At 45.4% G+C, this 25,468-nt stretch overlaps 1 protein-coding gene across 1 annotated transcript in view; it reads right to left on the minus strand.

Moving 5' to 3' along the window:
* Positions 1–25,468, minus strand: part of GALNT14 (polypeptide N-acetylgalactosaminyltransferase 14) — a 200,429-nt gene that overhangs the window by 25,507 nt on the left and 149,454 nt on the right. Inside the window, exons 4-9 of the mRNA XM_074989855.1 lie at positions 22,971–23,038; positions 19,278–19,343; positions 15,494–15,615; positions 6,551–6,638; positions 3,812–3,896; positions 1,442–1,545 (exon numbers count right to left, since the gene is read on the minus strand). Coding sequence (XP_074845956.1) covers positions 1,442–1,545; positions 3,812–3,896; positions 6,551–6,638; positions 15,494–15,615; positions 19,278–19,343; positions 22,971–23,038 — 533 coding nt within the window. The remainder of the gene's footprint in view (positions 1–1,441; positions 1,546–3,811; positions 3,897–6,550; positions 6,639–15,493; positions 15,616–19,277; positions 19,344–22,970; positions 23,039–25,468) is intronic.

Consider the following 25,468-nt stretch of genomic DNA (forward strand, 5'->3'; position numbering starts at 1 on the left):
ATACGCAGAGAGATGAAGTGATTGCTACAAATACAGAACAGAAATATTTATTGAATGATTCAGATTTTTTTGCATGATTATAAATATGTTATTTCCATCTGTCAGGATTCTTTTTGCTTGTAAGGCATTTTAAAAGTTCCTGCTTATTATCCTTAACTCTGTTGGTCATATGTGTATCATTGTGTTCTTGGACTTCCGTCCTCAATTTTCTACAATTCTGAACTTCTGATTTATATTCATTACTATCAACTTCTCCTTTCTTCAGTTGGTTTTATAGGGTTTTTTTTTCCAGCTTTTTTTGCATTAAAGTGAGTTAAGCGCAACTCAAAATCCTGCTCCCTGCTGGCCCTGGCTTATACCCCTGGCCCACACAGCCCCGGTTCAACCTCCCCGCCCCACCTGTCCCTCATGGCCCCAGTTCAACAAACCCCCTCCTCGGCTCACCACCCCCCACTCACAGCTCTGGCTCAACCCCCTCCCCCATGAATGGCTCTGGCTCATCCCCTCCGCTCACCCACACATGACTCCAGCTCACTGCCCCCACTGCATGCAGCTCTGGCTCAAACCCCCACAGGGCCACAATGCCCCGGCTCAGCTCCTGCCCCCCATCCCCCCTGCAGCCCTAACCCACCACAGGCTTAGCCCCCCTCCCCCCCCACAGCCCTAGCCCCCCACTAGCTTAACCCTCCCCAACTGCCCCCCCCAACCCCAGGACTTACCTTTCAAAAGGAGCTCCAGGTGCTCCTGCTGCTTCCCCAGCTACAGAATGTACGTTCCGTGGGGGGAAGAAAGTCATCCCCCCAATTTATACGAAATTCGACTCACACGAGGGTGTGTGGGAACGCAACCCTTGCATAACTCAAGGGACTACTGTGTTCATCAGATAATTATCAGGGGGTAGCCATGTTAGTCTGTGTCTGCAAAAACAACAAGACGTCCTATGGCTTCTGTTTGCATCTGGTGAAACGGGTCTTTGCCCACAAAAGCTTATGGTCCAAAATATCTGTTAGTCTATAAGTTGCCACAGGACGTTTCACTGATTCATCAGACACTACTTCAAAGCATGAGTGGCAAGTGAAATGCACTGTGTGGGGAGGCTAGTCCCTGGCCCCACCCTGTCCACTAGAGGCTGAGCTTCTACCTTGCTCCTTCCACCCTCCTCTCCCACCAGAGGCGCAAGCCTCCCACTGCAGATGAAGGGGCACCATCCCAGTCATCTTGAGTCCCAGCCCCAGAACACCAGGCCACCAGTATCAGCTGCTCCAAGTCCTAGGCCTCCAGCCAGCTTGTGGCAGCCCCAGGATGCAGAAGGAGGGCCTTGGGGAGGAGCTTGGATAGGACCACACCCAGCCTTTGGTACCAGCCATGCTCGAGAAAAAGATCCAGCCCCATCTCTTGGCAGGATGAAGACTTACACATCCCTGCAAAAATAGAGACTCACCAAAGTTCTCCCCACCCCAGATGTCCATGGCGGCGTCGTACTTCCCAAGGTGGTTGAACCAGGCTTTGTCAATCACAAAGAGCCCTCCTGCAATGATTGGAGTCCTGCAGTGATACAAAGGCAAGACAAGCGCTTACTCAAACACTGGAGCAGAACCTGAGAGGTAAACTCTTTGCACTTTCCGTTCTGCTCTCAGAGCTAGGGATCTATGAATGTTCCTATTACTCAAAACAAGGAGACACATCTGAAAGCAACAGAACCATTTAACAGGCTGGCTTGGTATTTTTGTGTCAATCACAAACTATGCAGCGCTTAAAAAAACAGGCTAATGCACCCATTAGCACAACTCCTAAAAACTCAGTATTTACCTTCCTGATTGCAAGCTTTCGAACCAAGAATGTACTTAGCAGTTCGGGGTTATTTATATGGCATTACCTAAAGAGCCTTTGTGCTAGGAGATGATGATTTAGGAGCACCATTGCAACATGAAGATGTTGAATAACCTGTGCCTATTCAGAAGGGAATTTTAAAAAGGCATCACTGTGAATTTGACTGAGGATTTCTCAAACTAGGGATCCTGACCCAAAAAGGAGTTAAGACTTTTGTAGGGGCAGGTCACAAAAGTGGTGGCTGCTGGTCAGATGCCCAGCTCTGAAGGCAGCACTGTCACCAGCACCAGTGTAAAAGTAAGGGTGGCATAAGCAGCAGATGGGGGAGCTTTGTCACTTTTTAGGGCTGTGTCACAGCTTGAAATATTTTCAAAGGGAGTCCCAGCAAAAAAAGTTTAGGAACTCTGGTCGATCTTTTTCTCAAAACAGAGCTAACTTCTTGCCTTCCTCATGAGCTGAGATGGGTATCAAAGAGAAGTCACGTGGAGGGGCTGGAAAGAGAGAGAGAGAGACAGACAGACAGACAGAAGCTGGCAGGGGGATCATTTTAGGAGCACTGCTTGTTTCATGGGCCAAGCCATCCTATGAGACTATGTCATGCTCTGCAAACATGTTCAGTTAGGACACATTGGATTTATCTTGAGTCTCATGATTTCGCTGCACCAGGCGGGGGCTCCAATGGTCTTTGCATGGCAGGGCAATCATGAAAATGAGATGAGCCACTGGGAGACGAACAGGGGCTCATTACAAGACCCAAGCTAGGAAGAAGCAAGATTTGTTTCCCCATAGTGTGTGTCCTCAGCAGCATTTCTGGAACTCTGATCTCTCGCCACCACATTCGCTATTCCATGTTGCATGTCACCACTACAGTATTTCTGTTCCAGCAACAAAATACCAGCCAACACCATTGCTCAGGCAACCACAGGGGGTGGTAAGGAATAAGGCGAAGCGCTCCCTCCAACACAAAGGATGAGGACTGAATTTTTTTTCTCTTCCTGATTTGATTAACTCTCCTGAGACTCATCACTCACTTCTCATTACCTTCAGACTTGTAGTCTGCCTCTTAGGCATCTCAACAGAGCAATGCTGGTTGGGAAGATGAGATGTGGATAAAAGGTGCTTTGAAAGCAAGTAATCAAAGATTCCTCTTGTTCTTGGATAAAATATGAATTGCAAGAGAAAAATAAGGCCTTGTCTATACTACTGCAGGCTGGCAACCTAAGTTATGCTCCTTCCGCTACATGAATAAAGTATCTTCACAGCAGTAAGTCAACAGCTGATGCTCTCCTGTCATTCCGCTTACTTCTCACTCTGGTGGGGTACCAGTGTGGATGGGAGAGCACTGGGCTGTCAATTTATCGATGAATTGAACCCCTTTGAACTGATCGCTGCCCATCAATCCAGCACGTAGCGAAGACGTGCTTTGTTGTGGGGAAAAGCATCTCATTCACAAGCTGGAAGAACTAGGAGCCTTTCCCATTTTTCCTAGCCTTTTAGGCAATAAACCACATGGAGCCTTTAAGAATTACCATATTACAATAATAATAATAATTGTGGCCCCGTGTTGTAAAATCCAGAGTAAACTGGTACTCAGGACAGACCTGTGAGACTGAGGAGTTTTATGGAATAGGTAGGAGTATCTAGCCATCTCTTCTATGGTGACGTACGTTCAGCCAGGTCGCTGATTATGTACTCTGATTTCCTTCTTGACAAACTAAATAGGAGAACCATCTGATAAAAAATTTACTTATTGCTGTATCTACAAAACTGGGCAATAGTCAGGGCTAGATCCAGAGCCAGCAAAGTCAAAGGAAAGATTCCCAAATAAACTTTGAGCCTAGTCCTTAATGTGCAAATTTCCCTGAAAGTGAATGGGGCAAAATCAAACAAAGCCCTGGACACAGCCTGGCAGGCACAAACTTCCACAAAAGCAGATCCTATATTCACCTGAGTTTTCCTCCTTCCCTGCCTTGCTACTTACTTAATGGGTTCTGTAGGGTCAATTCTTTTGGCTTTCTGCTCCGGGGAGAGCTGCTCCCATTTAAAATGTAGACTCCAGTCAAACCCTACAAAGGAAGTGGAGAAGGAATATCGTGAAATTAGAGATGGACGTAAACAAGGAAACTGCTAAACCCAGCCCCTGACCAGTAGAGAACTGCTTCTTCTTTTCCAGATTCAAGTGACCCGAGTAATGGGGCCACAGCCTGTTCTCTAAGGAGACGATTCCAGTGTCTAACATTTAAACATCAGCAAAAATAAAAACCTATATGAAAGGAGAGAATTTCAGTTGCAATGTTCAGCACTCAAAAGCCAGGAAATGCCAGAACAAAGGTTATCTGTACAGCCTTAATTCAGCATTCTTGTGCATATGCATTAGGATACAGTCTTTAACTACATGAGCACACATACTTATGTTCACGGGAACCCTGCCTCATTTAGTGAACGGAAGGGACAGGGCTCAATCCACGTCCAGCAATTTAATATTTAATTTAATCACCATCATTCAACATGTGGACCCCTGGCCTTCTTCATTTATTATTAATTCCCTCAGGACTATAGTACCTGAGACTTTCACAAGCATTAGTGAATTTACCATCATGCCACACATATAAAATGATGGGTTGATACTGCCTCATTTGAGATGGGAAACTTAGGTCTGGAGGCAGTAAGGCCCAAAGTGTACATTTATGCTGGGTGCCCAGTTTGAGGTGCCTAGGCCCAGTTTCTCAGAGTACTTAGCAGTACACAGCATTTTGAAGGTTCAAAGCCCAGCTCCTATCAACTTCAGTTGTGGTTGCAAGTGGTCAACACACTTGAAAATCAAGATAGGCCCCCAAAACTGAGGCACGCACAAGGAGTCACCATCTCTGAAAAGGCTAGTTTACGTGCTCAGTGCAGCCTCACGCAGACACCAAACTCAGTTCGCCTAGCAACATTCAATTGCCTAAACCTTGTGACTCCCTCTTGCCTTTCTGCAGTCCATTGTTTCCTGTTATATTTTTCCATGCATGGGCAGAATACATTTGATGTGCACCAAGGCATTCGCCCATGTGCAGCACCAACAGAAACACATGGATGGCTATGGGCACTCTGTGAATCAGCTGTGCGGCACCTGAATCTCCCTTGGGTGGCTACCCAAGAGCTCAGCTTCCAGGGGACACTGCTGCAGCCCCTTGCTTCACTCACAACCCACCTTTCAGCTCTGCAACAAATGGAACAGAGGCCTTCAAAGAACAGCCTCCTTTGAGGCACAGTCCTGGTTTGTTCTCTAAACATGTAGGGAATGTATCCTGGGGCTCCTAGACAGAGAGGTGCAGAGCACAAAGGGGCACAGAGACAGGAATCTCAGAGAACCAGCAAGTTTGTAGTGAGGTCCAAATTAGAGGCTGCCTGATTCGCTAGCCCTCCCTCTATGGAAAACCAACGATCCAAGCCTGTCTGAACTTGAAGAATGGCTTTGTCTCTGTTTATAGAACTGTATAAATGTCCATCCTAGAATACATTCAGGGTTTATCTAGCCCATTTACTCCTTTCTGCTGAGGTTATAGAGACTGGATTTCAGTAAGGAGCACGTCTCTTCTGGCACAATCAGTTAATCTGTTATTAGTTTCATTATATAACTTCTATTTACCTCCAAGTTCAGGAATAAAAGACTCTAGAGGTGTGTGCAATGTAAAAAGAAGGAGAAGAGCTATCTCTCTTGGAATAATCAGACAACAGCATTCTCCCAGGAGGGAGGAGTCATCTTACCAGTTAGCAGAGGAAAGTCATATTTCAGACCTTGATTCTTCACTGTGTCACTTTGGTTTTACACTGGCATATATCCGGAGGGACACAGTGGAGAAACCAGACCAGTAGGAACGTGCAAAGCTGAGAAGGGGACTTCAGCTAATGAACCAAATGAGAGCTGTGGAGATATGCATGACGATGCAACCCTTCTATATCCCTTCTCTTCAATCCAGTTCATCAGATTTGGAGCAAAAATAAGAATCCAGGTTTTACATGGGGTGGGGTGGGGTAGGGTGGAGAAATAGGAGGAGGAGAAAGAAAAAAGTGGGGGGAGGGGAGTCACCTGTCTTTAATAGGACCTGTGGAAATCGTAAATTACATTAAGTGGGATGGATGCCATTAACTTAATTTACTTCTTCCCCAGATCCTATTAATAACACACAATTCCCCCCACCTTTTACTTCTTCTCTGCCTCCTACTTCCTTCCTCCTGCCCCACTGTCCCCCTCTTTATAAACCTTGGATTCTTATTTCTGCTCCAAATCTGATGAAGTGGGTCTTACCCATGAAAGCTCATTACCTAATAAATAAAACTGTTAGTCTTTCAGGTGCTACAGGACTGCTTGTTTTTTGTGAAGTTACAGACTGAAACGGCTACCCTTCTGAGACTCCTTGTCTCTTCTTTGAGGCTAGAGGTTAGCTTAGTTGTGATACTTGCCTTCAGCATGGCCGCTGTAAGGAGCTCCATTCCCTCAAGTCAGAGCTACGAAAGGTCATTCTATCCTTGCAGAGGAGGAAACTGGTTATTTTTAGCATGCCGTGCACAAAATAGCTGTGGATACAGAGCATTATAAATAATCCTTACAGTCAGGAGCGCCGAGTCAGTGGCTCTTTCACACTGAGTCAGACGCTTTCCTTTGCCAGTGGCTGCTCACCACAGTAGATGACAGATCAGCATCACACAAGAGGGCACGAGCACAACACACACTCACCTCCTCGCAGGTCTGAGGAAGCAGCCACGTAGGCAAAAGTGTCCAAGTTGATAATGTCAATAACTGGGCTGACCACACGGGTTGGGTCCTGAGAACAAGACACAAAACAACCCATAACTTTTGACCTGGTGCAGATTCTCCTCAGAAGCCACCTCAGGAGCAGGGTAGTGGGAAAACCTGAGTTATGGGCAAAGACATGAGAAAGCGGGTCTGCCACTGAGGTCTGGAATTCTCTCCTGATCCACAGGACAGCCAAGTCAAAGGTGGAGTTTAATTCTTAGCTGTGTTCACTGACTGGAACTCCTGATGTCAATCCAGTTTCTAGCGGGAAGGTGTCCATATCACAAAGGCAACCCTCACCCTTTTTGGCTGTCTTATCAATTAGTGTATAGCAACATCCATTCAGACACTCTTATCGCCGGAGGATCAGGTGGTGTGTGAGGTATCCTTACACTTCTCCTATTATGAACAGACTTAGTCTCCAAGGCTATCAAGCTGGCATCTTTCACTAGCTTGAAATTCCCTCATAAAGAAATCCAGACTGCATGGGTTGTGGGTGGCTTTTATAATAAACTTGGCTCAAGAATCTCTAGCTGAGTACAAAACTCCATCTTTCTTATACAGATTCTTCAATTTATTCCCCGCAACCACCCCCTTTCAAATCTTTTTATTCCATTTCAAAAGTTAAGCCATGAGCAAACAGTTTAAAAAAGGGACAAAACAAAGCTACCCAGCCAGATAAAAACATATAGAAAAATACTGCATAAAATAAATCTGAAAAATTACACCATTCAGCACTGGTTTTGCTGAAGGAGGAAAAGGGGTTAAAAATAATGAAATTATATTAAATATTTGGTACTAGTGATTTAATTACCATTTTGTTATGGGGAAAGAGATTATACAAACAGGGACAAAAATATCTACAGGAGTATGAGATTTTGACAGTTTTGACTGGTCTCTTATCTTCTTTTTTCTTTTCAAAAATACCAAACTCCAATTATAGCTATGCTTCAAGCTTTTCCCCTCACCAGATCAAATCGCTTTCCACAGACATGCAGACAAATGTGTCTTAGCACATCCAGACTCTCCCTCTCATGCCGGGAAAAGGTTTTGTTTTAGAAATCAGAACAAAAAGGGGCCATGTTCTGGTGCAGGCACAGGACAAAGAAGCTGAGCACTGAAAGCCACACTTCTCAACCTTATTGGGGACTCATGTTTTATAAATTGAAATGATAATTGTTGGCATTCCTATAACACTGTCCAGCTGAGAATCTCAAGGCACTTGCATAGACATTGATAACTTAAGCCTCATAACCATCTATGTCAGTTCAGTAAGTATTGTCATTCCCATATGGTAGAGGGAGAAACTGAGGCATAAAAGATTAAAGACTGTGATCCTCTGTACCTCAGAGTAGCACCCTGGAACCCGCATGTTCGCCACAGTCATATATTTAGTATATGTTTGGTACAAAGCACACTTTGCGAGGTATCATTTGGAAGGCCTGGATTTGTTGAACATTAATATCCTGTTGCATTTTATGTAGTGTCATTGTGTGTGGCATGATGGAGTACTGCTAAATATGCTACTGAAATATGTTGTGAGATTGGGAGATGCCCACAGCCAGCCTTCCACTTGCAACAAAGGATTGTTCAGGCAGCATTACAGTAAACCCTTTAGCAGACCCCAATTTAAGAGACTTTAGAAATAATGGATGCTGTTTGCCAGGCCCGTCCCCACCCTCGCATAAATGCCGGTGACTCACCAGAACCACTGGAGCCGCCAGAGCTGGAGGAACGGCTGCCCGGGCCGGAGGAGCTCCCTAGTGCACCTTGCAAGGTGCTTCCAGTCCTACCAATTCAGATTTAATGGACTTTCAGCATTAACGGACACCCCTTCCCCCATTAGTCTGTTAAATCCATGGTTTGCTGTGGTGGCCCATCAAGAAAAATTAACCATGCTGAAGACTTCCCAGAGAAGGCAGAGTGGGCTGCCTGACCCATGTCACAGCAGGGCTCTCATCAGCATTTGGAAGAAGGTATAAAAGAGAGGCAAAGACATAGCATTCACAGCCTTTCCCCCCCAGCCCTCTGGGCACATGGAAATTTGTCTGGAAAGAAGAGAGTTGGAACTAGAGAGACTGGTCACTGGAAGGGGATCCAGTCTGTGTATTGAGGAATTGTAAGCTCCTATTACCATCTGTTTGGGTGGGACTGTTTGATTCCAGCCTTGTTCAGTCTGTTTGATTTAGAATTAGCCTGCAAATTTATTTTTGTTTCTGAGGCAACCATTTTTGATCTCTCTGCTTGCTACTGATAACCACAAAATCTACCTTTCTGTAGTTAAAAAATCTGTTTTATATTTTATCTAAATCAGAATGTTTTGGCTTAAGTGCTTGGGAAAGCCCCACTCACATTAACAGGCACTGCTGCATGGCCCTTAGCATTTTCTGGAGTGGTGAACTAGATGATGAACATACACCGACCAGGCTTCTGAGTAGGGAAAATGATACAGTTCTGGGGCATAGGGCTGGAACTGGGATGAACTGGCTGGAGCTGTAGTTTGAAAAGGACTGGAAAACTGGAGAACTCTGTTGCCTGTGGATGGCTATTGGAGGCTTCTAGCTAGACATCAGTGTCACAGAGTTGAGAGGCAGCTCAAGCTGGGGCAGGGGGGAGTTGGAGGGCTCATCGGTCCCTCAGTCCAGGGAATGAGATTTTGAAATTGAAAAATCCTTAATGTAGTGCAGTAGCTAGGGCAGGAAAACATGGTGTGTCCTCATATGGGAGATGGGGAACCTCCAACCAGCCTTTACCAGTCAGAAGGCACCTGAGGCTGCCAGGGGCACACAGGCTGTGGGAAGCACCCAAAGGGAAGAGAGGGGCCCTTCCAGGGCTCAAGCTCCGTTCACTCTGCCACGTTCCTCTCCTGTCCTCATTAGCTCTGCCCAGATCTGCTCCCACAAGATAAACTCCCTCCCAGGCCACATCTCTGTTCTGCCAGTGCCACACAGTCCCCAGTCTGTGGCCCCACCACTAGGGGCTGCGTCTTATGGGGGCAGGTCTGGGTGGAACTAGCCTTGGGGCTAGAGACTGGAGCAGCAGCAGAAGGTATCCGCAGGAGATGCTAGGCATCAGCTAGGCAGACAACGAGCTGGGATCAGGAGTCCAAGCGGGTAGATTAAGGATCTCCACTCCCAATTTGGCAGGCCTGGATGTTAAGTAGGTTGCCTCCAGCCTACTCAGGCCCACCATGGCTATACCCTGATTAGGTTCCAACCAGTACAGAACACAAAGCCAGGTCAGTGCTCTGCAGTAGGGATGGGCGGGCTCTGTTTTTCAAATCCCAGGAACATTTTTGAAGCATTTCACATTTTTCCTATCACTAATAAAGACTAAAAGTCAAAATCTGACAAATATAGTCTCCCCCTGTTGGTTCCCCCCTCCCCATTTAGGATCAATGGAAACATTTGTAACCTTTTATTTAGATTTCATCATTTTTGTTTCAGTCTCTGGAGCTTAAATTTCTCAATGAAAAGTTGTCTCCAACCATAAAATTGTATGTTTTAATTTAAAAAAATACCCACATGAAACATTTTGATGATTTGGAAACCTTTGGCCTGGCCATTTTTTCAAGTCAGGAGCCCGTCTGAATCTCCCCATTTCATGAACCATTTTGGTTTTGGTGAATCAGAGTTTTTGACAAAACAAATTAACTGAAAATGTCCCAACGAGCTCTGGTCTACACTATGAAATTGGATATCTTTGTCCATTTCTCAGTTCTGATCTCTGCATGGTTAAACCAGCAAAAGGCTGAGGAAAGGGTGTCTCAAGGTTACTTTCTAGTGCCTCTTCTCATTGACTCAAAGAATGGCACTGACATGCTTAAACTGCAGTCACATCCACTGGCTGAAAGAAGGTCTCCATGAGATGGGGTAAAAGGATTTTTAAACCCAAGGTGCAGAGGAAATCAGAGGATACTGTGTATGAAACTTGTGTCGAGGACAAGTGACTATATCCGATCACTATGTAAATCATTTTGACATGAGCAACTTGCTCATGAACCCATTTAGAGACCCATAATTCATGCCCAGACTGGATGCCACTCATCCTCGCTGCAATGCAAAATTTCTTACCGAAAAAATCCCCATGCACATTCTTTGCATTTTTCGGTGACACAAAATACTGTAGGGATTTTGGTTTCAGTGACAAAGACTCTCTGTGCCTCAGTGTCCACATCTATACAAAAGGGCTAATGAGACTTACCCAGGGTGCCCAAAGGGCTTGGAGATCCTGAAAAGAAAGGCACTTATAATAAGCATAGTTATTAGCTTTATAGCTCACTTTTACTTTAGTCAGGTTCACCTTCTGGGTCTCCCATGGCTAACATAGTGCCGCACTGTTTGGGGTTGCAAAAGGTTCAGGAGAATGTTTACCTCAAGCTTTCCCTCCCCCAACACCCGGCCATATTCTCAAACTCATAATTAGAATTTCCAAAAATCCATGAACCCATTTCTACTGACCTTGCTGTCAGAAAATTAAGTTATACCTAAGTCAGCCATGCATTGCCCCTTAACAGTCTTAAAAATCAAATAATATATTTTAATGGGAATTTATTCCAACCATTCAGGACTACTACCACCAACACTGACCTCCCCTTAGATCAAATGGCTTGCAGAAAGGCAGTGGATATCCTTCTCCTGTAGAGGGGGATTCATGCTAAGTTATTACTTAACATTCCACCTCACAGCTCTCTCCATAGAGGGGTGGAACATTCAAAACAGTCACTGACTTCGTATGGAAGTAGAACGTCGCCATCCGCTGGTTCATTACAGTGGCATTAGCTAAAGCCAATTTTCAGTGAGCTGATTAAGATTGACTCTTACTGTAAAAGTGCCTTAGGCTTGATAATTACATTTTAAGAAAAGTTATTCAGTTGAAATAAATGGGTAATGGTTTTAGATACAGCTCTATAAAGCAAAAACGAGAGACCATGAGCTTACACATTTGCAGTCATAAACACAAACAGTCTCACATGTGTATGCTCTCAGTATCTCACACACACTCCTACTCCCTTGCACACAGCCCCATTCTCAGCCACACACACAGTCAGTTATGTACACTGACTCAGATGAGCTCAGGCAAAAACTCACACCTCACCAGACAGACACACACATCCAGACACAATTCACTTAAAAAGAAGAGCTAGAAAAAGCATTCAGGCATAAGAGCGACTGATACCATGTACCCATCTGTGGCAAAAGCAAACTGCTGAGGGGAAAGCTGCACAGTGTGTTTGGTGATCTGTGTCCATTTGTCATTGGTGAGCTTGTGTGCGCACACACAAACACACACGCACACACTAACACATTCTTTTATTTTGACGTTTGCTGAACACCCAGAAACCTGCCTGAACGGCTGCTTTGCCCAGTGAAAAATGGAAAGTGACATGTAGAGTGGAATGGGGTTGGGAGCAAAGTCAGATTCATTTTGGGCCAGTCATTCCTAATTTGCTTGAGACTTGCATTTTATTACAACAAGACAGACCATTCCTGCCAGAAACAAGACAAGAAAAGGCTTTTTATAGAACATTAATCCCCACTGTAAAAGAACAGGACAGGGAACTGGCCGATTGTCTTTCCAGCACCTGTCTGAAGGTGGCAGCAGTAACATTTCATACAGTTCAGTGATCAGTGTCTGTAGCCCTAGTGGAATGGATGGTGGTGATGTGCCAGGTAACCTGGGCACTAGTAGGGGGTAGTCAGTGACTCCAGTGGACCTTTAAAAAGTTTCTTGAGGGGATTACATTTTTAAAAAGAAAAAAAAAAGCATATTTTAAAAAATACCCTCCAATCCCAGCCTGTACTGCTGCCCATCCTCCCACCCCATGCTACTCCTCAGGGCTCTGGACCTAGGTCCCCAGCTAGCTCTGAGGAACACCTCAGTCCCCTCTGTTGCAACTATAGTTCCATTTCTGTGCATCCCAGACACCTTTCTTCTAATGCATCTCCATCCTGACCCATAGCACTGTCTGCCCAAGTCCTGGACTCCCCATACCCACCTAGGTCAATGCCCTTCACTCCTGACCTGCCACAACCCCTGCTATTCCAATCTCAGAGGCCACTGAATGCTAAACCACCACATAGGCATGGTTGATGCAAGCTGGGGAAAATGCCTACTGGGAAGTAGGATGAACCCACTACGTTGTATTTGCCCTAAAGCAGGAGTTAAATTTGGCTCACCCTAAATGGAGACCTGTCTATAGAGTAGGCTACTGAGCTTTCTTCTGTCCCTTTAAAGTCCTGCTTCACAGCAACCTCATCTGGCCCAACATGCCAGCAACACCCTTCAAAAGAGTCCCTGCCAACTTGTAGGGAGCAGATGAACCCACATCCTCTGCAGCATGGCCAGCTGTGAGTGCTCAGCACAGAGCCAGCTTGTACTTCGAGCCATGACATATTTTAAAAGGAATTGTGAATGAGAAGTTCGCAGAGGTGATGACTGGCTTTAATGTTACATTTACACCATACTCCTGCCGCTCTCCTGTAATGAAACTCCTCCAGCATTGCTGCACATGCCCTCCACCTTCATCTATCACATCAACTCAGAGTATGAGCTACGGCCCCCAGCGCTGCAATGGAAATGCTGTCCGGACTGCCATCCTACTCTCTTTCACCCTGCCATAATGCATCAAGGACCTCATAGGGGAAAAATATCATTGCTCTTGAGTTGAAATGCAGGCAAGCATTCGCTGGGATAGAGAAATGTAGGGGAGGGGGAAATGTTAAAAGGCCATTCCCAGGGTGAAAAACATGAAATAAACATCAGTGTAAGACCTTGTAGGGGAAGCTGCTGAGTCTTCATAATATGCAAGTGTCATTTTTACTACAGCAATATTTAGAGAGGTATTTTAGTGCCACCTGCAGCCCGAGATGAGCCCCAATGGGGTAGTCATTGCACAAATGTACTAAAAAGGCAGCCTCCCTCTAGGTACGTCTACACTTACCACAGCACCAATGCTGTGGAGATCAATCTTCTGGGGTTCAGTTTAGAAAAACTAGCAGGGACATGCCAAATTGAAAGCTTGTCAACCCCGGTAAGCCTCACAGTTGTGAGGAATAAGGGAAGTCAATGGCAGAGCTTCTCCAGTTGACCTCCCATTGTGGGGAAAGCAGAGAAAGTCAGCTTAAGGTACATCAACTCCCGCTACATCGCTCTCATAGCTGGAATTGTGTCTCTTAGGTCACCTTTCTCTCATAGTGTAGACCTGCCCTCTAAGAGCTCATAGACTATGAACTTAACCAGGACCTGTGCCCCCCCAAAGCCACTGGGGATTCCCATGGATGATAGGGTTTGCCCACATGGAACAGCCTAAATTTGTGACAAGATGCAGCAAGGTCATTAAAGATACAAGGGGCAGAGTAATGGCAAAACAAGCCCATTTACACAGAATATTATGACCTCAGACCCAGCCTTTCACCCCAGATGTGCCAGTTCCCGATGGTAATATAATAATGATCCTTCTCACGATACACTTTGCTTGGAAGAAAAATTAACCACCCAGCTAATTAAAATCCAGAGGCCATGTCCCTGTGAAGTACATAGATGTTATTATCCCCATTTTACAGAGGCAGAAGTTCAGGTAGAGTGAGGTTAACATTTGTCCAAAGCCACAACAGTCGGTGGCAGAGCTGAGGATTCCCTTCCCAGATACTATACTGCACCCACAGAATCCTGCCACAGTTTGCTTGAATGACAAGATGCTGTGGAGGGCCAGGCGAGGGGAGAGGTGCTTCCAAGGGAAAGAGAACATCATTGTGTGCTGGGAAATCAGCAGAATTTAAACCTATTAAGTCCATTTATTAAAGCTTAATTAGCATGAAATTAAATTCAACTCTTATTCAAAGAGCTCTAAATCATCAGTACTGGGCATTTTTATATGAGCCTAATTGAAAAAAGTCTGCTGGAGCAATGCCCACTTATTCCCCTTGCATCACTCAGCATTTGCCTCTCTGCTAGTACAACAGGGACCCAGCAGTTCAGCCAGCTTGATTTCCACACACACTCACTAGTCAATTCCTTGCTTTTTTCCTCTGCAATACATCCACCCCCTGCTGGGACTGACACACTACTGTGCACGTGAGCATAGGTGGCAAGTTATGTGGACTTGTGGTGCCCTGGCACTAGCAATATTCCTCGCCTGGGGCTGGGCTCCATCAAAACTTGACACCTTCAGTCCCTGCCCCCTGCATCCTTGCATGCTCCCCACTCTGTCTCCAGCCCCCAACAACTCTCTCCCAGATCTTGCACCAAGAAATCCCACCCCTGTCCCAGTCCAGAGCCAGCACCCAGACTTCAGCCTGCAACCCTCTCTGCCCTGCACCCCAGTCTCCCAACTCCATCCCAGAGCCTGTAGTCCGAACACCTAGCTGTACCCAAGCCCCCTAGAGCCTCACCCCTCTTGAGCCTACCCCCACTTCCAATCCCCTGCTTCAGACCAGAGCCTACATCCAGACTTCCCAGAATCCATACCCCTCCCCATCCAAAATCTGCCGCGGAACCTGAGGTGAGTGGGGGTAGAGTTTGAATGGGGGAAGGGTGCAGGCTCTGGACAGTCTGACCACCACCAACATTTCTGCAAATCTCATGCCCCTGTACCTGGGGTCATTCTTCTGTTAACAGCAGCATTACATCAGGGATGAACTGGGCCAACTGGAATGACCAGTGGAGCGAGACAAAGAGAGAAAGGTGCACGCTAAAGAAAGGCCAGAAAGAATTTGGCAGGTTGGCCAAGGAAGATCAGTGCCTGCAGAGATTTATCCCTGGCACATTCCGACATATGTGCACCTCTCACCACATGAGAAGCTGCTCATGTTTAAAAGGGAGGGACAGTGGATTTTGCCAAGACTGGGGCTGAGTGGTGGCCTGGGTTCCTGAGAGGCTTACCTCCTTGATCCTCTGCAGGAGAGGCAGTAGCCAGTCTTTGTTCACCTCACAGTGACTGTCTAGGAAGGTCAGAACTCCTGCCTGTGCCACATCTGCCCCTCGAATTCGGGACCGGATCAAACCTGTTCAGATACAAGCAAGTTCAGACACACCCTAAATCACATGTACTTCTCTGTGCAGGGGGTTAGTGACACGCATACAGAGTCCCCTTGAGCTCGGACCCATCCTCCCTCCTACATGTGTGTACCTGGGTTCTGGTGTGAGCGAGCCCCTCCCTCATTTCCCAAGGTCAAAGTAAACAATGGGCCCTTTTAGATTAGTGATCTGTGGCATTTATAGCAATTCTTAATTCATGCAATTATTTCTGATGTCACTTTCCTGGGGCTGGGGGGAGGGGGAAACAAGACTTAAAATGCTTCGTTAACCCCCACAGGTACAATAGTCTAATGTGAACTTAATTCAGCCTCGAATGTGTCCGTACCAGCAGTAACAAAGGACAGGGGAATTTGAAGAGATATTTTAATCACACCTCCAGCCTCCCACACACCAAGTGAGTGGATCTCCTTAAGTAAGTTTGTGGCTTTGGCTTACACATTCCACCAGCAAAGTACCCACTGACATGCATGGGAGCTGGGGAGGGGGATGGTGAACTGTCCCTAATAGTAGTGTCAATTCAACCATCTTTTTCTCTGATCTCTAAAGCTCATCCTGACTTCCTGCTGCTGGGTTCACCTACTGCCTTACGGACGTCTTGCTCCCTGTGGCATCAAAGGTCAGCAGCTCAGAATGCTCAGCAGAAGCGTATCTTCTACTAAGGTAGGGGAAATCTCAAGCACTGGCCCCAAGGGGCAAACCTGCTGTGTCCACTGTAATGCACTTAATCCACCTGGCTGTTAGCAGATATTGGAAAGGATATTTGTGCATGTGAGAAAGAAAGAGAGATCCAGTGGATATATTGAGCTGTGATACTGCAGCCCACGGGGAACTAATCAGACCCACAGATTTATTGCTGGATTGTTTGGGTAATTTTTGGTCTCTGAAGAGGAACATGAAGCTTTCCTTTGGTTAGTTACATTGCTGCACTATTTCTGGGTAGGTGTGCTAGGTGTGGAGGGTGTGCTGCAGAGATGTGCTCCTGACACCTGCTCGCCACACTGGCCAGAGAGGAAAGGAAATGGATTCAAAATTCCTGGGCAGATGACCACGGCTTCCTGTCACTTACTTCCTGCTCACCTGGAGAGCAGCAGAGGTGAAGTGATGACCAGAAAGGCCACACTCAGGGGCATTGTGCAACAGTTTCAGAGGCTGATAATATCGATTTTAATAATGCTGCCATCTCCATTTGTATAGGTCGACATTGTAAAATCAACTTTTAGGAGGTATTCCTGGTGAATTTGGCATTACAAAAGTTGACCTTAGCCCCTTAAAAATTGACCTATTAAGAGCTTAATAAGGGTAGACTGACGGTTTATGAAATCGACCTAAGATGCTTAAATTCAACTTAATCTCCTAGTGTAGACCTGGCCTCAGTGTATATGATATCTGTACTACAGGGAAATGGTTCCACCCCACTCATTCCTTCAGCATATTGCCCATTCTCCAGTTAGCAGCAGTATTATTTACATGGGTGGACCCTCCACAAACGAAAGGACTTGTCCCTTGACCAAGAATTGCTGAGAGCACTAAACACAAGACACAAGTATGGAAGCAGTGCTGTAGATGTAGTAGTGGTGACAAGGAGACAACAAGGAACTGAGGGATGCTGGGAAATCGAATGGCCAAGACAAGAAGCAGCAACTTAGGGACAGACAGAAGGAGTCCTTTGATCCTTATGTCACAGAGACCAGGAGGAAAGGAACTGAGACACACCCCAAGAGTGAGAGCAAGAGGGAGAGACCGAGGGCCAGACTGGGGAACTGGGGGCAATGGAAGGGATTATGGGGTTTGCTGGGGATATTCTTGTGGACTGGGGAATGGAGGCTCCCCTTAGACTGCACTCTACAACTTCTATGGCAAATCCAGACTCTGTCCTTTGGCGAGGGGCCTACTACCTCCATCAACCCACACCCCAACTGCCTTCCAGCCAGATGCAAAGAGCTTTAATGGAGTACAGTAAACCTTCCATTTAACAGACCCCAACATAACAGACTGCAGAAATAACAGATGCTGCCTGCCAGCCTCCTCGCTCCCTCACAAAAATGCCAGAGACTCACCAGAGCCACCGCCGGGGCTCGAGGAGCTGTGGGAATGGTTGGAGCCGCCCTGGCTGGAGGGGCCACTGAAGCCGCTGGGGTGACCGAGGCCAGAGGAGCTGGGGGCAGGCGGGCTGTGACAGGGCACAGGAGCTCTCCTCCCCAGCTCTGCGTGCATGGAGCATGTCAGTGTCCAGCCGCCACTGCCTGCAATGGCGCTGAGCAGCAGCCATGGTGTCCAAGGCTGCTGCCCACTGACAGTCTAGGGCCTGTCACGCTCGACCTTTGCGCTGGTGGCTCGGAGCCGGGGGCTGGAGGAGCTGCAGCGCTGAGAGCTGCAGGAGGTGGAAGGAGCCAGGCAACCATTCAGCTCCTCTGCTGGTAACAGGGAGAGGGAGATGGAGGTGTGAGGGGAAGACTGGGTCAGGAGGGGGGAAGAGAAGAGGTAGGCAGAGGACAGGAGTGAGTCATGGGCTGGGAAGGTCAGTGCGTCATCCTACAGTCCAACCGTTTGGCTATAACGAACTTTCGGCATTAACAGACGCCACCTTTCCCCCATTAGTTCGTTAAATCGAGGGTTTACTGTATAATACTGTAGTGGACAAGAGGATGTGGCCCCTCTAGGCTGGGTTCTCAAATCCTGCCTCCTACACACCAACATCTGCAGCAGAACCACCATGTTTCCATGGGGTCAGGGACCCTGGTTGCCCAGGACGAGTGTGTGTACGTGGGGAGCATGTGGTGGGGTGTCAGAATTCGGCTGGGAGAAAGACAGAAATCCAGACATAGCTACAGAGAGAGGGCCAGACTGTGATCTAATTTACACTAGTGTCAATGCCGAGAACCGCTCTGATGTCAGAGGGGCTAGTCCAGATTGCTACCAGCCTGACAGGGGAAATCCTGCCTAGTGGGACAATACTCAGATAAACAACAACCTCTCTGCTCCTCATCCTCTCACCCCCACTCCACCAAATCCCCATCTCTCTGATATTGCTTTTTATAATACTGCAAAGCCGGGCTTTAGAAAACCTCCATTCAGATTCTGAGATTGGGTGGAAAAGTGTATCCAGAGGTCACCAGCAATACATCTCTCTCCCCTGCCCCCCTCGGTCCCTGGGTGTATGCTCATCCGCCTTACAGATCGTCTTAATCTTTAAAATATAATTAATTTACATTTTTTTTTAATTCCCATGGAGGCAGCGGGAGCTGATCTCGTTTGTTTCATTAGAACAAACAGCTTTAAAAAGAAGTCCCCGGGCTTTGTTTTGCCTGTTCTAATTTTCTGGTTAATAAGCTGCAGCTGAGCCTCATTGGATATCTTAATAGGTCCAATATCTTTGACTGTGTGCATATATGTCTATATACAGAGGAAAAGTAGAATTCATTTCAATTCCTGAGCCTTTCAGATGTCTCTCTTTATTGGTGCTCTTACCCCTCATAGCCAAGAGTCACAGATATTTGCATCAATCCAGCAGACCTGTCTGGTAATCATATTACCCAAGACAGTCGCTCCTGCCAGCTCATCCTCTCCCTCTTCCACGAACTTTCCTCTTTCCTGCCATCCACTTGCATCTTGACCAACAGGATCTTACCTTCTCGTTGCCTGTTGCGCAAACATTTCACCTTGGGTAACTTGCCCAGTAATCGGCAGTCATCAGCTTTGGAAACACAAACAGAGGCATGTCAGTGTTGAGGCTATAACTTTCACAAGAGACATGGACACACAGAGAAACTAACAGGGCAGGAAGGTTTAGTTTTTGATGGATGACTCCTTGAATAGAAAATGGGCTTGATTTTGGTCAAGTAAATCAAGTAAACCAGTGTAAATTAGGAAACATTTGCTGATGTAAATTGACCAGACACCTAGTTGGTGTAAATCAGTGCACATCAATTTATTTTCAATGGAGTTACATGGATTTGCCAGGGTTAAGGATATGGCCCAATGGCATTACAATATAAAATCAATGGGTGAGGTGAAATCAGGGCTCATGTGAGACTCTGACCCCATTTATACTAGTGTAAATCTAGATAGCCAGCCACACGAGTAAACCGGAAGAAGAATTCTGAGGTGCTCCAAAGCCCCTCTCTCTCACCAACAGAAGTTGGAGTGGTAAAATATATTACCTCACCCATCTTGTCTCTTTATTCTCTCCTGTGGCAAAAAACTCTTGGGTAGCCTAAGAGCATGGCCAAGGTGAAAGGAAGGAATGAAGGGAGCACTGCTGCACTTCCACAATTACAGCTGTAGAATGGCTCCATGGGTTCTGCTGCATTTGGATGCAACGTAGAGCAGCCCTGAGGTTGCTCTAAGTTACGCAAGCATCAGACTGACCTCTGATGCCCCAAAGACTAAGAGGAGCACAATGGTGGCTGTAGACACCTTCATTTCCTCTCGCCATTTTGTCCCACATGGAGCTCTGACGTAGACAAAGACCTAGCTCAACAACTTTCTTCTTTAGGAAGGTAAGTGCTTTATAATTTTAGCCAAAAGCTATCATTTGTTGATTCTATCCCTCAAATATCACAGCTATTCTCATCCTTTCCAGCAGAGTGAAAAGCTCTGGGCCAGGTTTGTTTCTCAGTTACAATGTTTCAGAACTCCATTGATTTCTGTTGTTGCTCTTGATGAATAATCTGATCCAAAACTCACTAAATTCAGCAGAAGCCCTCCCAGCCACATTAGTGGGCTTTGCATCAGGCTCTTATGCCATTGTGAGATCAGAATCAGATCCTTTGTGCTTAATATGCACTTCAAACAGCCCTATTTATAGACTTCGAGTGTTAGCAGATAGAGAGCAACTTGATTGGAAAATGGATACAAGTATGTATTATACCCTTTTTTAAATTGCTTTTCCTGCTACACCTTGCAGCCCCTTGCTGTGCAAGTTAAAGTGATGTAATGAGCATTAAGAGTATCACTTAAACTTGTTTTCTAATTCACTTATACTTCACAGCCACAACTTTCCACTCAGTTACACCAGAGAGACATCATTGTGTCTTACCCTCAGCTGCGGTCAACATGTGTAATTCCACCAAAGCCAGTGAGAGCTGGGAGTTACTCCTTTTAAGAGAGAGTCTCCTCCCAGATAAAAGGGTGCACATCAAGACTAGTGCCATGTAAGTCAAAAGGTGTTCTGGGCTTACAGCATTGTAACTGAGAATCAGAGCTAGCAGAAGAGAACACCAATTTGAAGCCAGTGTGAGATCAGAATCAGGCCTTTCGTGAACAGAAATGTGTTGGTGTGTTTCAAATAAAGCAGGCCCTCTCTTTTGGAACTGGAAATTCTCATGCAGTTTTTGCAAACCCAGTCTTAGCGTGAAGTGAAGTGTGAACTTCATTAGGTTTAAAATTTAAAAAAAAAAAATCCTTCCTAACAATTAAGATTATTTCAAACTGACAGATTCTCACAAATATGGACTGATTTTGTGCCACACTGCTACATAAATACTTCTTGTTCACGGAAAATGAAAACAGACCAGTCAGTTTCACTTCTGATTTTAGAGAGTGCCTTTTAGGCCAGGTCTAACTACAGGGAAAAATTGATTTAAAATACTTAACTCCAGCTACTTAATTGTGTAGCTGTAGTCAACATATCGGAAATGGATTTTTCCTGCCATCCCCACAGGGAAGGTCGATGGGAGAAACTCTCCTGTCATCTTCCCTTACTTTTCATGACCATGAGGAGTACCAGGGTCAACAGTGAAGCCCTGATGGTTCAATTTAGCATGACCCCACTAGGTGTGCTAAATTGAACCCCGGAAAAATCGACCACCACCTTGTCGATCTTCCAGTAAGTGTAGATGTAACCTTAGAGTGCCATATACCAGTATAGAGTTGCAAAGTATGAGCTGCAAACTAAATCTGGAATTTTTCTATGAAAGATTTTTGGGTGAAAACATGCTGATTCTTCAAAACCAACTTGTTAGAGGGGAAAGAACCTATTATGATAAATTTCCTGTTTCAAAAAAAATTTTGAAAAAATGTTTTAAAACGGTCAGCACATCCCATCTGGGATTTTTTTTTCTGAAATCTCAAAAATTTTCACAGGATTGAAGAACACGTTTCCCATCCAATTCTACTGCAAATTCTGCCCGGCAATGTTTATTTGTTTAAACAAGCAAAAGCAAACTCCTATTTCTGTTCAAACATTTTTTAAGCCAAAGGTAACTTATGGACATGGCTTTACCAGACCTTGGGTTTTCTCAGAGCTCCCTAGTATGCATCCTTAGTTTTAGCCAGATTTTCAACCAGACAAGATCCCTTTAGAGCAGGGGTCAACAATGCCCAGCACGGGTGCCGAGAGTGGCACACAAACCGATTTTCATTGGCCTGCTCAGCCCCGCCCCTCATCTCCAGTGCAGCTGGGAGCTTGCTCAAAGCCAGGCTGCCTGTGGATTAACAAAGGACCAGCTAATGCTACCAGCCACCACCTAAACAGTAAAGCTCTGACTTTTACTTCTTTTATTAATTAAGCTGTTGTAAGTCGGACTATTAGTGGCTTTAAAAAGTATCACCAGCACTTCAACCATACATAGAGGTCAAAAGGTCAAATTTCAGCAGTCTCCCCCAGAAAGCTTGCTGACCCCTACTTTGGGGAATGGAAACCAGAAAGTGAAACTGACTATAACAGATAATGAAGCCAACCAGCATGGTTTGCACATATTGAATCTCTCTAGTTAAGCATCCTCAGGACTTGATCAATGCCGAGCATGAAAATTTGCCCGACCACAGAAGGTCAATATTGCTTAGCACATTACCAACACTTTCACTGCTTTCTGGGCTCTTAGAAGACATTTAGGTGTAAATTACACCTAAATAATAACATAAAGCATTGAGAGCCAGGACTCCTGGCTGTAAACAAATTTTATGGGACCACGGGAAACGTGGGCACACCCTTGATAAGTGGTCGTCTGGCTAACCAAAATCATGCTGGACTACGGATGTTGTCAGATGAGAGTAGTCCTGATTAGAGAGAGTCAACATGTATTGGCTGAGTTAAAGCACAAAAATTAAAATCATAAACAGGCAAATGAGATATAAAGTTTTTTCAGTTTAAAGAATCTTTCTCTAACTCCAAGGCCAACTTCAAACCCTTCATTCCCTGACTCATTGTACAGGAGACTATTTGGGAAAGGCAATAGAGCTCCCATGTACAGCTATCACCCAAGAGAGGGCTGTGTACACCCTGTCCCTGCAGGACTTTACATGCAAAAAGGCTGTGCTGGGTTGGGATGACAGATAAGCTATCTATCTCCTGATGGTTAAGATATACAGAGTCACTTACGATCATCGCTGAAGTCATCCACTAATATGATTTCATGGACCAGGTGTACAGGGGTGCGGTTTAAAACACTGAGGAATAAAGAGAAAAAATCCATGATAGTCCTGAGCAGCTAAATGAGTTAGGAGATGGGGATAGTGTGAGTGGAACTGATTTTTGACACTAACCAAGATAGATAGACAGATCTCACAGTCAGGTTTCCAGTGAACAGGTAGGTAATGGACAACCCCGTGAATCATATAGAAAATCAATACACAAATATCTGAAGTCACAATTAATTATTCTAAAGAGAGCAGAGCCCCTGTTCCTCTCTCTGACCCAATCCTGCAAAGCCTAGCAGAGATTTGCCATGAACCTCAACAGGAAGAGAGGAAATACAGCATATGTTTTAAAACATGCACATTGGAAGCTCAGTTTCTGGAGCTGTACAAGCCTCTTAAGATCCCTCCCCCTACTCTGGAACTAATGCTAGATTACAGATGACAGGACCAATGCAAAACAAAGTTACCTACGAAAAACCCATCTTTTGAAACCTTACAAGCATAGAAGGAAAAGTCTTGTTTTATTGTGAGCAGATTGTGTTTCATAGGCAGCAGACAGGCTAACAGTGAATTTGTATCTTGCCTGTTCAATAAAAGAAAGAAGCTGTAGGTTACAGTTTAAACTCCCCTCCAGGAGCATGGTTATTGTGAAATGGGTATGAAAGCCACAATCTAGTCTTAATTATGCCAGCCATATTTTCTGCCGTTAGGAAGGCAGGGCCTAATTATCTCTTGGTGTACAGTAGTATAAATCAGTGAAGTCAATAGAATTATACTATTATAAACTCTGCCTATATGAAAGAAGACAGGCTGGAATTTTGAAGAAGCGCCTGCACCTGATTATTTGTTTTTGGGTGGAGATTTTTTGTACAACAGGAGTAAGTCTGTTATTTTTTCCTCAAGGTACAAATTTCTTGGTTAAGGTATAGTCAAGGCCCAAACGCTACAGAAAACAATTATAATAAGTAAATAAAAGATTTGGGGATCCATTCAAAAGTCTATCAACTACCCCAGTAAAATGTAGAGTTGGGGAAATGAGGTACACTGGGGTAACACACCTACTAAGTGGGTGTGACCATGCTGCCCTCTAGCAATTGGTTCACAAAAAAGATAAAAGCCTTCTACTATTGCGTGATAATGGCATCACTGCCTTAGGGTACGTCTATACTTACCAGAAAATTGACCTGATCTGGGTCCATCTTCCAGGGTTTGATTTTGTGTGCTTAGTAGGGATGCATGAAATCAAACTATCAGGGCTTGACAGTCAACCCTGGTACTCGTCATTATCACGAGGCAAAAGGAAGGTTGATGGAAGAGTTTCTCCTGTTGACTTCCCTCTGTGAGGACAGTCAGATAAGCTGATACTAGATTTGCCGACTCCAGCTATGCAATTGTCATGGCTGGAATTGCATATCTAGGATCAACTTTCAATTCTAGTGTAGACTTGGCCTAAGCATGAGATCTGTGATGTTGTGTTAAAGGTTTCGGTTCTGTACTTACTGATGACACATGGTGGGCCTTCTACAGTGAAGGAGGTCATGAGGACAGCAGTGCATTGAGAGAGGCGGTGGAATAGGATACTACTGGCACAGGGTGAAAAGGGAAGAATGATAACTTAGGCGAGGAGTAGGGTTTTGGAGAGAAGAATGGGCAATCTCTGTGGAGTCCATAGATTATGGACAGCTTAACTACAGATGGAGGAACGGACAAGGATATCAGTGCCAGCACAGGGAAAGCAATATCTGCATTCAAGACTCTCTGTCCCTTATGGGGTTCACAAATAACAAATCTGTGAAGCCGAACTGCAGATCTTAGGATCACAGAATCATAGAATACTAGGACTGGAAGGGACCTTGAGAGGTCATCGAGTGCAGCCCCCTGCCCTCATGGGAGGACCAAGTACTGTCTAGACCATCCCTGATAGACATTTATCTAACCTGTTCTTAAATATCTCCAGAGATGGAGATTCCACAACCTCCCTAGGCAATTCATTCCAATGTTTGACCACCTTGACAGTTAGGAACTTTTTCCTAATGTCCAACCTAAACCTCCCTTGCTGCAGTTTAAGCCCATTGCTTCTTATTCTAGCCTCAGAGGCCAAGAAGAACAAGTTTTCTCCCTCCTCCTTGTGACACCCTTTTAGATACTTGACAACCGCTATCACGACCCCCCTTAATCTTTTTTTTTCCAAACTAAACAAGCCCAAATCTTTCAGCCTTTCTTCATAGGTCACATTCTCTAGACTTTTGATCATTCTTGTTGCTCTTCTCTGGACCTTTTCCAATTTCTCCACATCCTTCTTGAAATGCAACACCCAGAACTGGACACAATACTCCAACTGAGGCCTAACCAGTACAGAGTAGAGCAGAAGAATGACTTCTCGTGTCGTGTTCACAACACACCTGTTAAGGCATCCCAGAATCACGTTTGCTTTTTTTGAAACAGCATCACATTGTTGAT

This window comes from Carettochelys insculpta, chromosome 3, assembly GCF_033958435.1.
Source record: "Carettochelys insculpta isolate YL-2023 chromosome 3, ASM3395843v1, whole genome shotgun sequence".
Lineage (NCBI taxonomy): Eukaryota > Metazoa > Chordata > Testudines > Carettochelyidae > Carettochelys > Carettochelys insculpta.